This window comes from Gorilla gorilla, chromosome 14, assembly GCF_029281585.2.
Source record: "Gorilla gorilla gorilla isolate KB3781 chromosome 14, NHGRI_mGorGor1-v2.1_pri, whole genome shotgun sequence".
Classification (NCBI taxonomy): Eukaryota; Metazoa; Chordata; class Mammalia; order Primates; family Hominidae; genus Gorilla; species Gorilla gorilla.
Window position 1 is genome coordinate 54,931,217 of NC_073238.2, and position 12,461 is coordinate 54,943,677.

At 47.2% G+C, this 12,461-nt stretch overlaps 1 protein-coding gene across 2 annotated transcripts in view; it reads right to left on the reverse strand.

Moving 5' to 3' along the window:
* The window catches only part of FOXO1 (forkhead box O1), a 110,508-nt gene extending 98,460 nt beyond the window's left edge, over window positions 1-12,048 (reverse strand). For both annotated transcript variants that reach the window (XM_019039843.4, XM_055360021.2), the window contains exon 1: window positions 11,401-12,048. In XM_019039843.4, coding sequence (XP_018895388.3) covers window positions 11,401-12,030 — 630 coding nt within the window. In that variant the 5' untranslated portion in view covers window positions 12,031-12,048. The remainder of the gene's footprint in view (window positions 1-11,400) is intronic.
* Window positions 12,049-12,461: the final 413 nt, after the last annotated feature.

Consider the following 12,461-nt stretch of genomic DNA (forward strand, 5'->3'; position numbering starts at 1 on the left):
TTAGGACCAGCTCTGTAACTGGAACTGCTCAAAGAATGAATGACATCTTTATTAAGACAAACATCATCTGACCAGGCTCGGTGGCTCATGCCTGTAATCCCAGCACTTTGGGAGGCTGAGGTGGGCGGATCACAAGGTCAGGAGTTCAAGACCAGCCTAGCCAAGACAGTGAAACCTCATCTCTACTAAAAATACTAAAAAAAAAAAAAAAAAAATTAGCCAGGCGTGGTGGTGGGCGCCTGTAATCCCAGCTACTCAGGCAGCTGAGACGGAGAACTACTTGAACCCTGGAGGCGGAGGTTGCAGCGAACCGAGATGGTGTCACTGCACTCCAGCCTGGGCGACAGAGCGAGACTCTGTCACAAAAAAAAAAAAAGAAAAAGAAAAAGACAAACATCATCTAGGGAGAAAAATACATCAGCGCAGAAAAAAGATTTTCTTTTTAGGTCTCGAAGATCTGTATACAAGATGCTGGAACCAAGTCACACTGAAAAAGTTGACAGCCTGGAAATTTCTATATGTGGCTGGCCAAAGATGTATAAAGGATACAGTGGGGCTTACTGGAGATAATAGCACTTCCCAGATGAGGGGTGCTGCAGTGTAGACCAAGGGGCCACGACACTTTAGAGGTGGTACTGGCCTCTGAGAAGGCAGAGGTCTCTAAGAATTAAAGAACTCCTGTGACTTAAGGTCAGTAGAGATAGGCTCTCTTGAAAGAAATGATCTACCTCCCTTCCCTGAGGGAGATAAGAACCCTCAGGGAACCCTCCCTTCAAAATTAGAACCAAGATGAGAAAGGAGTTGAAGGATGAAGATGTTTTATGTAATATCTTTACTTACAAAAATTAAAAGACCAAAGATGTGCTGTAATTCCGAACTTCACTGGATCTACAAACATCAATAGTGGTCGGCAGGGCGTGGGGGCTCATGCCAGTGATCCCAGCACTTTGGGAGGCCAAGGTGGGTGGATCACTTGAGGTCAGGAGTTCGAGACCAGTCTGGCCAACATGGTGAAACCCCGTCCCTACTAAAAATACAAAAATTAGCTAGGTGTGGTGGTCTCTACTATTACAGGTGTGCCTGTAATCCCAGCTATTTGGGAGGGTGAGGCAGGAGAATCGCTTGAACCTGGGAGGCAGAGGTTGCAGTGAGCCAAGATCGGGCCACCGCACTCCAGCTTGGTGACAGAGTTAGACCCCATCTCAAAAAAAAAAAAAAAATTAGACTGGCCAGTTCCATATTGTTTCCTAGTTGGTTTTGACTAGTTTTGCCTGACATCATTAACAATCGTGCAAGTGTGAGATCCTGGTGCGTCTGAAAGCTATTTTCTCCACGTGGAAGGTAACTTAGACATTTAATAAAACCTCATGGTAGTGGGCTTTTTCATTTACTTTTATTTAACTGTCCCCCACCCCTCATCAGCAATGTACCTTTTAAATAAAATGTCTGCTTCTATAGGGATAAATATATTAGTAAAATAGTTTTCTACATTTATTATTTTTTTTTTTTGGCAGAGTCTTGCTGTCGCCCAGGCTCAGGCCAGAGTGTCGTGGCATAATCTCAGCTCACTACAGCCTCCACCTCACAGGTTTGAGGGATTTTCGTGCCTCAGTCTCCCGAGTAGCAGGGACCACAGGCATGCACCACCACCACTGGCTAATTTTTTGTATTTTTAGTAGAGATGGGATTTCACTATATTGGCCAGGCCAACTCCTGGCTTCCAGTGATCTACCCACCTCAACCTCCCAAAGTGCTGGGATTACAGGTGTGAGCCACCACACCCGGACAGCTCTCCTCAACACTTGCCATTTCTAAATGGCTGATGAGTGTTATTTAATCTACAACTGTGCCTTCTGATGTGCCACAATGTCATTTTTACTGCATAAACCTTTTGGTTCAACATGAGCTAGTCAGACTCACTCCAAGTACACTTAACAGTTAATACATTCAGTCCTATTGGACTGTAATGGTGTCAATTTTGCATTTGGCCTATCCAAATTTAACCTCCTCTGGATCTATTGAAATATCCCATTATAATCTTCATTCTTGCATTTGGGTTAGTGGGAAGATAATTATTGCAATAAGAAAGCTATCAAGGATATCTAATATTTAGCTAAGGCAATATTAGAACTGACATTTACATTTTGAAGTATCTTTTCAAGCCAATACAACCTTCCCTCATAATTGCCTTAAGTATATTTTGAAATTGCTGACTTCAATTCAGAATTTCTCATTTTTCAAAAAAGCAAGACTTAATTTAATAGTAATCTTTCTTTCTTTGAATCACTCTGCTACCAGGACACTGGGCCTCACTGAAGTTAATTTTAAAGAACAGATCAAGCAAAAAGCTAAATACATTGTAAATGCCAACTATTCACATTAAGTCAATTACATAATCTGTTCTATGTATTGCCAAATTCCGTATGTCAGTTTCAAAATCAACTGCAGTACACTGGCTTTAAATTGCATTCCATAGGTCTCCATATTTACACAAGTGTGTTCCTAAGTAGTTGCATTTTAAAATTGTTTAATGTAATCATATTTTCATAATTTCTTATTTGGCAAAAACAAAGATATCATTTGATAAATTTGGTCTATAACATAGCATTATTTTCATAATATGTCCTTCCTACCTATACTTTTCAAACTGTGTGTGTATTTCACATGCCTATCACTCTGAGAAATTTTTTTTTTTTTTTTTTTTTTTGAGACCGAGTCTCTCTCTGTCGCCCAGGCTGGAGTGCAGTGGCGCGATCCAGGCTCACTGTAAGCTCCGCCTCCTGGATTCACGCCATTCTCCCGCCTCGGCCTCCCTAGTAGCTGTGACTACAGGCACCCGCCACCACACTTGGCTAATTTTTTTCTGTCTTTTTAGTAGAGACGGGATTTCACCGTGTTAGCCAGGATGGTCTCAATCTCCTGACTTCGCACTCAGAGAAACTGATGCTCCCCATATTTTCAGGCCTTTATGAATGCCAGTCCACCATCCCAAAAATATATCTTGAAAATAAGATGAACTAATGGACAGAAAGATGTGCATTTACACAGATATATGATCAAGCAAGCATAATGAAATGTTATTAGTAGAAAAGGTAGTAGAAATTCTTCCAACTTTGCTGAATGCTTGAAAATTTTCATAGCGAAATCGTAAGGGAACAATCTCCCATCCCTTTTTTTTTTTTTTTTTTGAGATGGGAGTCTTGCTGTGTCGCCCAGGCTGGACTACAGTGGGGTGATCTCGGCTAACCGCAACCTCCGCCCCTCCAACCCCCTGCCCCAAGTTCAAGCAATTCTCCTGCCTCAGCCTCACAAGTAGCTGGGACTACAGATGCACGCCACCACACTCACTTAATCTTTTCTATTTTTAGCAATTACAGGGTGTTGCCATGTTGGCCAAGCTGGTTTCTAACTCCTGACCTCAAATGATCTGCCCACCTTGGCCTCCCAAAGTGCTGGGATTACAGGCATGACCCACTGTGCCAGGCCCAATCTCCCATTTTCAATGCCTGGTTCAACGGCCAATACAGAACTTCATTTTTCTCTAAGACACTTAACTCTTCCCACTGTATATCATAGTTACTTACACGTTGCATCTAGTCTTCCTACCGGATCTATGTTTTGAGTCATTGCTACCACTCAAAAACACCTAGCACATCTTGTACACAGTAATTATTCAACAAATAAATGGAAAAAAAAGGACTCTGACAATCTGTTGAAAACAAAATAATCACTGTTCTTTAGTTATACTACTTCTTAAATTATTCTCACATGATACAGACTGTGATATTCTCAACACACAGGAAGCTGAAATATAAAAGACCCATGTTTCAAGAAAGAATTTTTTTCCTAACAACATATTTACAATGTAACTGAGAAGCCAAGACATACAAACATTAAATTTAAATTATATATAATACACAGCAGCATGAATTAAAAGATTACCAGATATTCACTCAGAGGACAAAAATTCCTCTGGGTAGGAGCCAAGATTGGAAGTTGGTGAACTGACTTGAACCTTGCACACTGAGCAAGATCTGCTGAATTTCGGGGCTCAAGATGATCTAAGCTCTGGGGACAGGCGCGTCTAGGCCTGAAATACTAAAAGCTAAATGAGGGGAATGGTTAGCGGGCAGGAACGGAAAGTCTCAACAGACCCTGAGAAAGAAGAGTTAACAGACTTGGGAACACTAAACACCAGGAGAGTGCTCAAGAAGACACCAAGGTTTGAAAACTAGGGAAAGAACTAACTAGACCATTAACCCAACTGGGGACCTTGAAATGAGCCATCTGAGGGCAGGGGGAAATACAGTATGTTCGGTTTTAGACATACTGGATTTGAGATAAAAGTGGGACCTCCAGAGCCTTTAGGTAACTGGATACACAAGGCAACAGAGAGTAAGTTACCTAAGAAAATATCAGAGAAAAAGTCCACAACTAGTCCTGAGGTATACTTATGAATGAGGATAGGAGAAGGAAAAATAAGCGAACCAACTGGAGAAGCCAGATGGCAGGAGGACCATTGTAATGGAATCCAAGATAAGAAACGATTTCTCAAAGCAAAGCTAAGAAAAGGAAGACTTGGCCAGGCGCAGTGGCTTACACCTGTAATCCTAGCACTTTGGGAGGCCGAGGCGGGTGGATCACAAGGTCAGGAGATGGAGACCATCCTGGCTAACACGGTGAAATCCCGTCTCTACTAAAAATACAAAAAAAAATTAGCCGGGCGTGTGGTGGTGGGCGCCTGTAGTCTCAGCTACTCAGGAGGCTGAGGCAGGAGAATAGCGTGAACCCGGGAGGCGGAGCTTGCAGTGAGCCAAGACTGCACCACTGCACTCCAGCCTGGATGACTGAGCAAGACTCCATCTCAAAAAAGAAAAAGAAAAGAAAAGGAAGACTTAGGCTGGGCCCAGTGGCTCACGCCTGTAATCCCAGCACTTTAGGTGGGTGGATCACGAGGTTAGGAGTTCGAGACCAGCCTGACCAACACGGTGAAACCCTGTCTCTACTAAAAATACAAAAATTATCCAGGTGTGGTGGCACGTGCCTGTAATCCCAGCTACTCAGGAGGCTGAGGCAGGAGAATCACCTGAACCTGGGAGGCAGAGGTTGCAGGGGGCCGAGATCACGCCACTGCACTCCAGCCTGGGTGACAGAGCAAGACTCCGTCTCAAAAAAAAAAAAAAAAAGAAAAGAAAAGGAAGACTTAGACACACACACCCCCAACTCTCATAAAGAGTGCAGCTTCAGGGATCATCAGAACAAAAACCAGAATTGGGGGCTACATAGGCTAATTCCCTAAACAGCTCTCCCTTGATTTTTTTTTCCTGTAATGAATATGGCTTGAAATAAAGGACACATTTTGAATTTATGTCCTTATTAAAGTAATAAGTTAAGGTAAAAATTCACTAAATTGTATGATGAGGAGCTGCAGATTTACCTTTTTAGTAGTATTCAACTTAATATCAAAACTAACTTGCTTTTTTGTTTTCCTTTTTAGTTTTTATCAAAACTATACAAAAATGGATGAAAGAAAAAAAAAGTAGCCCAAATGCCTGCCAAGTAGCAACAATAAGTCAACCCTAGATTCAACTATTGGCGGTGCTTAACCTACAAGTTGATAAATCACAGGGAGAAGATGGAGTAGAGTAAACTAGGATGCTAATGAATAAAGCAAGTTTTTAAAAAGGCTGAACCATATAAAATAGCCAACGTACAAAAATGTGTTTTTCATGTTTCCTATGTTCCTTAGAAGACTACAAATAACAAGTAGTAATACCTACAAAAGAATTTCTGTGCCACTGACTTGATTTTTGTTCATCCTCATCAGCAACTGGCAAAGAGGAAGATGTCTTCCACACTTTAAGTATTTGTACACAGCATATCCCTTAGGCATCAAAATACATACTTTTTCAAGTACATGTGGTCTTCTGTTTCACAGCTGAGGAACACCACCAGAAGCATCAGAATTCTTTATGTACCAAGAAAAGGTGGTTGGTTATATGACCCCAGGGAGATGCTGGGGGGGCTGGGCAAGTCTCTGCAAGTTGTTGCTACAAAGGCAAAGGCAAATCTTGAACTGCAGGGAAGCAGACCAACTCCCACACAATTGAAAATTCTGCCTTCCCCAATCACTATGTGGTATTTACACTGCCTTTCCAAGAGGATCCCCAAAAAGCCCCAAAGCTACAGCACATATAGGCCAAAAAAATGGCTGGGTAAATTCCCATGATGCCAGGGAAATGGGTAGTTTCCAAGGGCAGAGTGTTCCAGAAAAATGCAAATCATTCAGGCTTCCCCAGAGAAATTCCAGCCAAATACAGCTGCTATCTTAGAAAGTCTAACACAAAATTGCAGTTTAGATGCTTGGATGAAGGGGCTAGAAGCACAAGGACAGGCAACATGTTTACAGTCTGCAAGGCATTCTAACTTGCCACTGAATATTCTTCCCCCTCATCCCATTTCATATCGCCTCGGAGAAGATTCCTTGTGTGTGCGGAGCATGAAATCTATGTGTCTGCTGCTAATGTGATACCTTTTCAGCAATTTTGGGACCTTGAAGACCTTTAACTTTTTTCAAGTTTGCATGAGAATTAAAATGCCTTATTTTCAATAGTCAAGTGTTTGTCACTTAAAAAAAGCTAGGCCATGAGCAGTGGCTCGTGCCGATAATCCCAACTATTCGGGAGGCTGAGGTGGGAGGATCACTTGAGCCAGGGGCAGGCAGAGGTTGCAGTGAGTTGAGATCAAGCCACTGCACTCCAGCCTGGGCAACAGAGTGAGAACCTGTCTCAGAAAAACAACAACAACAAAAATGAGAATCATTCAAAAAGAGGCCACTCTTCTCGCCATCCCCTCAACCAAGGACATGCCACAAAACCATGCGTAAAAAGTAAAGTTCTTGGGAGTCTGAAACGAAGTATTCCAATTTGGCATCTATTTTGGAATTTCTGAACAAAATGTTTTAGCTCTCAAATAGATTCAGGTAACTTTCAGCCTTTAATAAGATGCTACATTTAGCTGCATAACCCCCTCATCCATTTTAAATTATTTCTTCATTATCGCTTCCCCAAGTATATATACAGGATTATCAAGGCTTTCTTCTCTTTTTTTTTGGAGACAGGGTCTCCCTCTGTTGCCCAGGTTGGAGGTCAGTAGCATGATCTCGGCTCACTGCAACCTCCGCCTTCTAGGTTCAAGTGATTCTCCTGCCTCAGCCTCCCGAGTAGTTGGGATTATTGGCACGATAGCTGGGACTACAGGCACCTGCCACCACACCCAGCTAATTTTTTGTATTTTAGTAGAGATGAGGTTTCACCATGTTGCCCAGGGTGGTCTTGAACTCCTGAGCTCAGGCAATCCGCCCACCTTAGCCTCCCAAAGTGCTGGGATTACAGGTGTGCGCCACCACGCCCAGCCTATCAAGGCTTTCTTTAAGGTAATTTCAGTGACAATCGAGAAGTAGGAAAGATGTCTCAGATCCTCTAACCACTCAGTCTCACCAGGATTCTCTAAGTCAAATGTGACTATGCAACAAAAAAGCAGCCATCTTTCTAACGGGATCTCTGTGGCTGGTTCAATTACTCACCTATAGATTATACCCAAATTACAGAATATTTATTTCAAAACATAAGGAAATCCACTGTCAGTTCATAGGCCAAATAAGAAACATCACTCCCAATTAAAGATTTATCTTAAAAATAAAAAGCTTTGGGGCCAAGCACGGTGGCTTACGCATGTAATCTCTGCACTTTAGGAGATCAAGGCAGGCAGATCACGAGGTCAGGAGTTCGAGGCCAGCCAAGCCAATATGTGAAACCCCCTCTCTACTAAAAATACAAAAATTAGCCAGGCGTGGTGGCATGTGCCAGTAGTCCCAGCTACTTGGGAGGCTGAGGCAGAAGAATTGCTTGAACCTGGGAGGCGGAGGTTGCTGTAAGCCAAGATTGCGCCACTGCACTCCAGCCTGGGCGACAGAGTGAGACTCTGACTCAAAAAAAAAAAAAAAAAGATATTTATCTTTAAATCAAAGAGGATACCTCTAATAAAACAATCTAAAAATTTATTTAACAAGAGTTAAGTGGTATAGTCAAAGTCATTCTTTTAACCTAAAGTGTTCCTAATAATATCAAAAGAGTCAACTCAAAACTGCCATTTATTAAAAAAAATCGGAGTTCAAACTACCACTTCCCAAGCTTTAGAAGGCTTTCTATGTGAGAACACAGGTCATGGAAATGAAGTTTCATTATTTATAAATACTGCACTAGATTTAGAAGATCCCGGGTTTTCCAAAAGTCTTAGGTTCCACTTTGTGTGTGACCTTATAGCAATTCTAGCCAATATTAAAACAAGTGTAAGACATTTAACATACCATCCCCACAAACACAAAATGCATATCCTTCAAATATAACCAGCACTTAACTATCTAAAGAATGACATTAAAAGTTTTTGAATTCATTAACAGTTTTCCAACTAGTTTGTCCTATGCAAATGACTCAAACTTTCAGGCAGGCCCCAGGAAGCAGCACACAAGAAACTATTTAATTAAAGATTCAGCCTAATTCCCAGTAGTAAATCACAGGAAATATTTTGTTCCAAAGCAACCTCTCCTCGGTCCTAAAACAGTTAAGTTTTGGTTGCTTTGCATTTAAAAACTGGATTTAAGTTAAAATTCATAGTAAAATTTCTCTTTTATGACTCTTAGAACAGGAGTCTTTCAGATCTGAGAGTGAAACTTGGTTTTAACAAGTAACTCATTTTTATGAAACTAACCAAAAGACTAGTTATGAGTTAGAACAGCTCAGGTTGTTTCTTTTCTTCTTAAAATACCCTTTTACTCAAACTGAAAATGTACTTGCTGCAATCAGACTTAAACCAACTGACATTACACCTGAAACATTTACTCAGTTGAGAAAGGCAGCCTACTCCAAAGCAAAGCCCCATTAGGCTCCCACTGGGAGCTGCCCAGGGGCCTCCCATTCCAGACAGATAACTTAACAGGTCTCCTAGCTCTAGCAAATAAATTAAAAAAAAACAACTAAATTATTCTTGCATTTTTTAAAAAATCAGAACAAGAACCTGATAAAAATGGTTGTAAAGATGATTTAACATCAGAATCTATTTTTTAAAAACCTAAATCTTAAAAAGTGTAAGTCATATTCCTAGTTTAACACTCTGACAATGCCATTTGAGACGCAAAACTAAAAATATCCCAAAACACTGCCTTTATCTTTAAAGAAAGGCACTCCAGCAAGTTGAAGTAGGTTGTATCCATTTCCAAGGACTAAAGAATGGTGTAAGTACACACTGTACTTTGAATGCAAAAAAAGGGGGGAGGATTTTTTTTTAAAATGGCTAATACTCTGTTAACAGCTGAAGTGGAATTGATAGATGAGCAAGTAAGTCAAGTACTTAAATTCAAATGTTAAGTAAAACAAGATTTGGCAGACAATTTCGATTTTGTGACTTAATAGAATATATGCTGAGCTTAACGGTAAGAAGGCACTTTACTTTTTTGAAACACTTGGTAAAATTGCATGTAATGCCTGGTAATGAAGCGATAAGTGATACCTTTACTCTAAAACACACTTTGGAAAAAATAAAATAAATCCTGAATTCCTTCTAAAGGAACTTCAATCTGGTGTGAGTAACTTAACCCTTTTGACACGCATTAACCACAGGGATGACACTGTATGTAAAATAACCTTGGTGTTAACAACTGCGCAGCAAAGACCAATCTTTATTATGCTGTGGAGTCCAATATGAGAGGCGAGGAAAGGTATGTTTAAAAAAGGTGTTTAGCTCGGCCGGGCACGGTGGCTCACGCCTGTAATCCCAGCACTTTGGGAGGCCGAGGCGGGCCGATCACGAGGTCGGGAGATCCAGAACATCCTGGCCAACATGGTGAAACCCGGTCTCTACTAAAAACACAAAAATTAGCTGGACGTGGTGGCTCGTGCCTGTAATCCCAGCTACTTGGGAGGCTGAGACAGGAGAATCGCTTGAACCAGAGAGTCGGAGGTTGCAGTGAGCCGAGATCGCGCCACGGTACTCCAGACTGGCGACAGAGCGAGACTCCGTCTCGGAGGAGGGGAGGGAGGTGTTTAGCTCAACTAGACAGCCTTCACAGCAATTCCGCCACCGGTGACAGTGAGAAACTGTCAGCTTGGGGAGGCCGCGCCACGACTGGACCCCGCCCCCGGGAAGCCTCCCCGGAGCCGAGGGCCCCCGGACCTTCTCCTCGGAGTCGGGAAGTGCCTGCCCCCACGCTAAGTCTCTCCTGGCCACGCTCTGAAAGGCAAAAATGGCAAAAATCCTCCTTCAAAGCACCGCTCCCTCGACGCGCACCGCCACTCCGACTCCCTCAAAACATTGGTCGCAAAGCCCCCCCGCCTGGTCCTCCATGCTCAAGAATAGGGTGGCAAGGCAGGAAAAGACTCACACATCCCAGCCCCCGGCCCCTCAGGGCAGCCTCTGTGTTTCTAACTAAAAGCCTCCTACCAGGGGCAAGACCCAAGTTCGGGCGCTTCCCCGCATGGAGAAACGCTGGCCCCACGCCGCCCGGCCCCGACGCGCTGGCCCTTTAAAGGCGCGGGCTTCCTGCGCCCGGGGCCCCTCCCACGCCACCGCCACCGCCACCGCCACCGCCACCGCCCGCGCCCGCCCCCGCCGAGGGTCACACTTGAACTTTAGCTCGCCCCGCGCGGCCAGGCGCCGGCGCTCCGCAGGCGGTGGCCGCCCCTTCGCACGTGTCGGAGGCACCACCTCGGGCTCGGGACGCCGGGCCCCCCGGCACTCGAGGCTACTCCGGAGAAAACCAAAACAAAGCAAAATGCGCGCCGCCTCCAGAAACTGCCCGGCCGGCCCTGCACCGTCCCCGGCCGGTCGCGCCCTGCCTGTCCCCTCCACCTGCAGCCCGGTCCCGGGGCAGCGAGGCTCCGGGGCCCCTCGCCGCGCCCTCCCCCGCCGCGCCCGGCGGAAACAGCTCCGCGGCGCGGCCGGAGAGAACCCGCCCTCCCCCCGCGGAGGTCCGGGAGGGAAGGGGCAGCCGAAGCAGTCGGCGCGGGCCGGGGGTTGCCGCTCCCAGCGAACCCCTTTCTCCTTTCACTGGCAAACTTTTCGGCCTCGCTCTGACGTCCACTTCTTGGCGCACTTTCTTTACTTAGTTCCCCCAACGAGCACCTTTCCGCGTCCCACGCGAACTCCTGACTGGCGCGCACGCACACCTACTGCCGTCCCCGACCGGACCCGGGCGAGGCCACCGCGACCACCGCTTCTCGCCCGCCCTCCTGGGAACGCGCTGCCCTCCTGCTCCGCACCTTCAGGCCGAGCAAACCTGCACAGCTGCGCCCTCGCCTGACCCACCGCGCCCCCAAGGTCCGGCCGCGCGCCGAGTGCACTCACCTTCCAGCCCGCCGAGCTGTTGCTGTCACCCTTATCCTTGAAATAGGGCACGCTCTTGACCATCCACTCGTAGATCTGCGACAGCGTGAGCCGCTTCTCCGCCGAGCTCTCGATGGCCTTGGTGATGAGGTCGGCGTAGGACAGGTTGCCCCACGCGTTGCGTCGGGACGAGCTGCTCTTGCGCGGCTGCCCCGCGAGCGGCCCAGCGGCGGCGGGGGGCACTGGCGGGTGCTGCGACAGCGGCCCGGGCGGCGGGGGCTGAGGTGGCGCTGGGTGCAGGCAGCCCGCCTCCGGGCCCTGGAAGTCCCCGCACAGCCCCCCGGTGGCGGCCGCGGCGGCCGCCGCCGCCACCGCCGCCGCCACGGAGCCGGGCGCCTGCGGGAAGTCCTCGCTCTCCTCCAGCAAGCTCAGGTTGCTCATGAAGTCGGCGCTGACAGCTGCAGCCGAGGCCGAGGGCAGGCCCGCCGCGGCGTCGGGGTTGGCAGCCGCGCTGCCCGACGGCGCCGGGCTGGAGGTGGCCGAGTTGGACTGGCTAAACTCCGGCCTGGGCAGCGGCCAGGTGCACGAGCGCGGCCGGGGCAGCGGCTCGAAGTCCGGGTCGATCTCCACCACCTGAGGCGCCTCGGCCATGGTGACCCCCGCCCCTCCCCCAGCCGCAGGAGAGCCAAGAGGGGGAGAACGCAGCACTGGGGGCGGACGGGGAGGGGGCGCGAAGGGACGGTCCGAGATTTGGGGGAACGAAGCCGGTGCGGCGAGCGGACGGGAGGAAGGCGCGGCGGAGTGGAAGCGCGAGCCCAGAACTTAACTTCGCGGGGCCATCCACATCGAGGCTCCTCGGGGTCCGCCGCACGGACTGGACGGCCGGCCAGAGCCGCCGGGCCGGGGCAGAGCCTGCGCCGCGCTCCAGCTGACAGGGCCGCGGACGGAAGGACGGACGGACGCCGCGGGCCGCTTGCTCTCCCCAGCGGCGCGCCCGCTGCGCTGCTGCCTGTTGAATGTGGCGGCTGCGGCAGCGGCTGCTGCGACTACCAGGCCGCCCGACTTACGGGATCTGCCGCCGC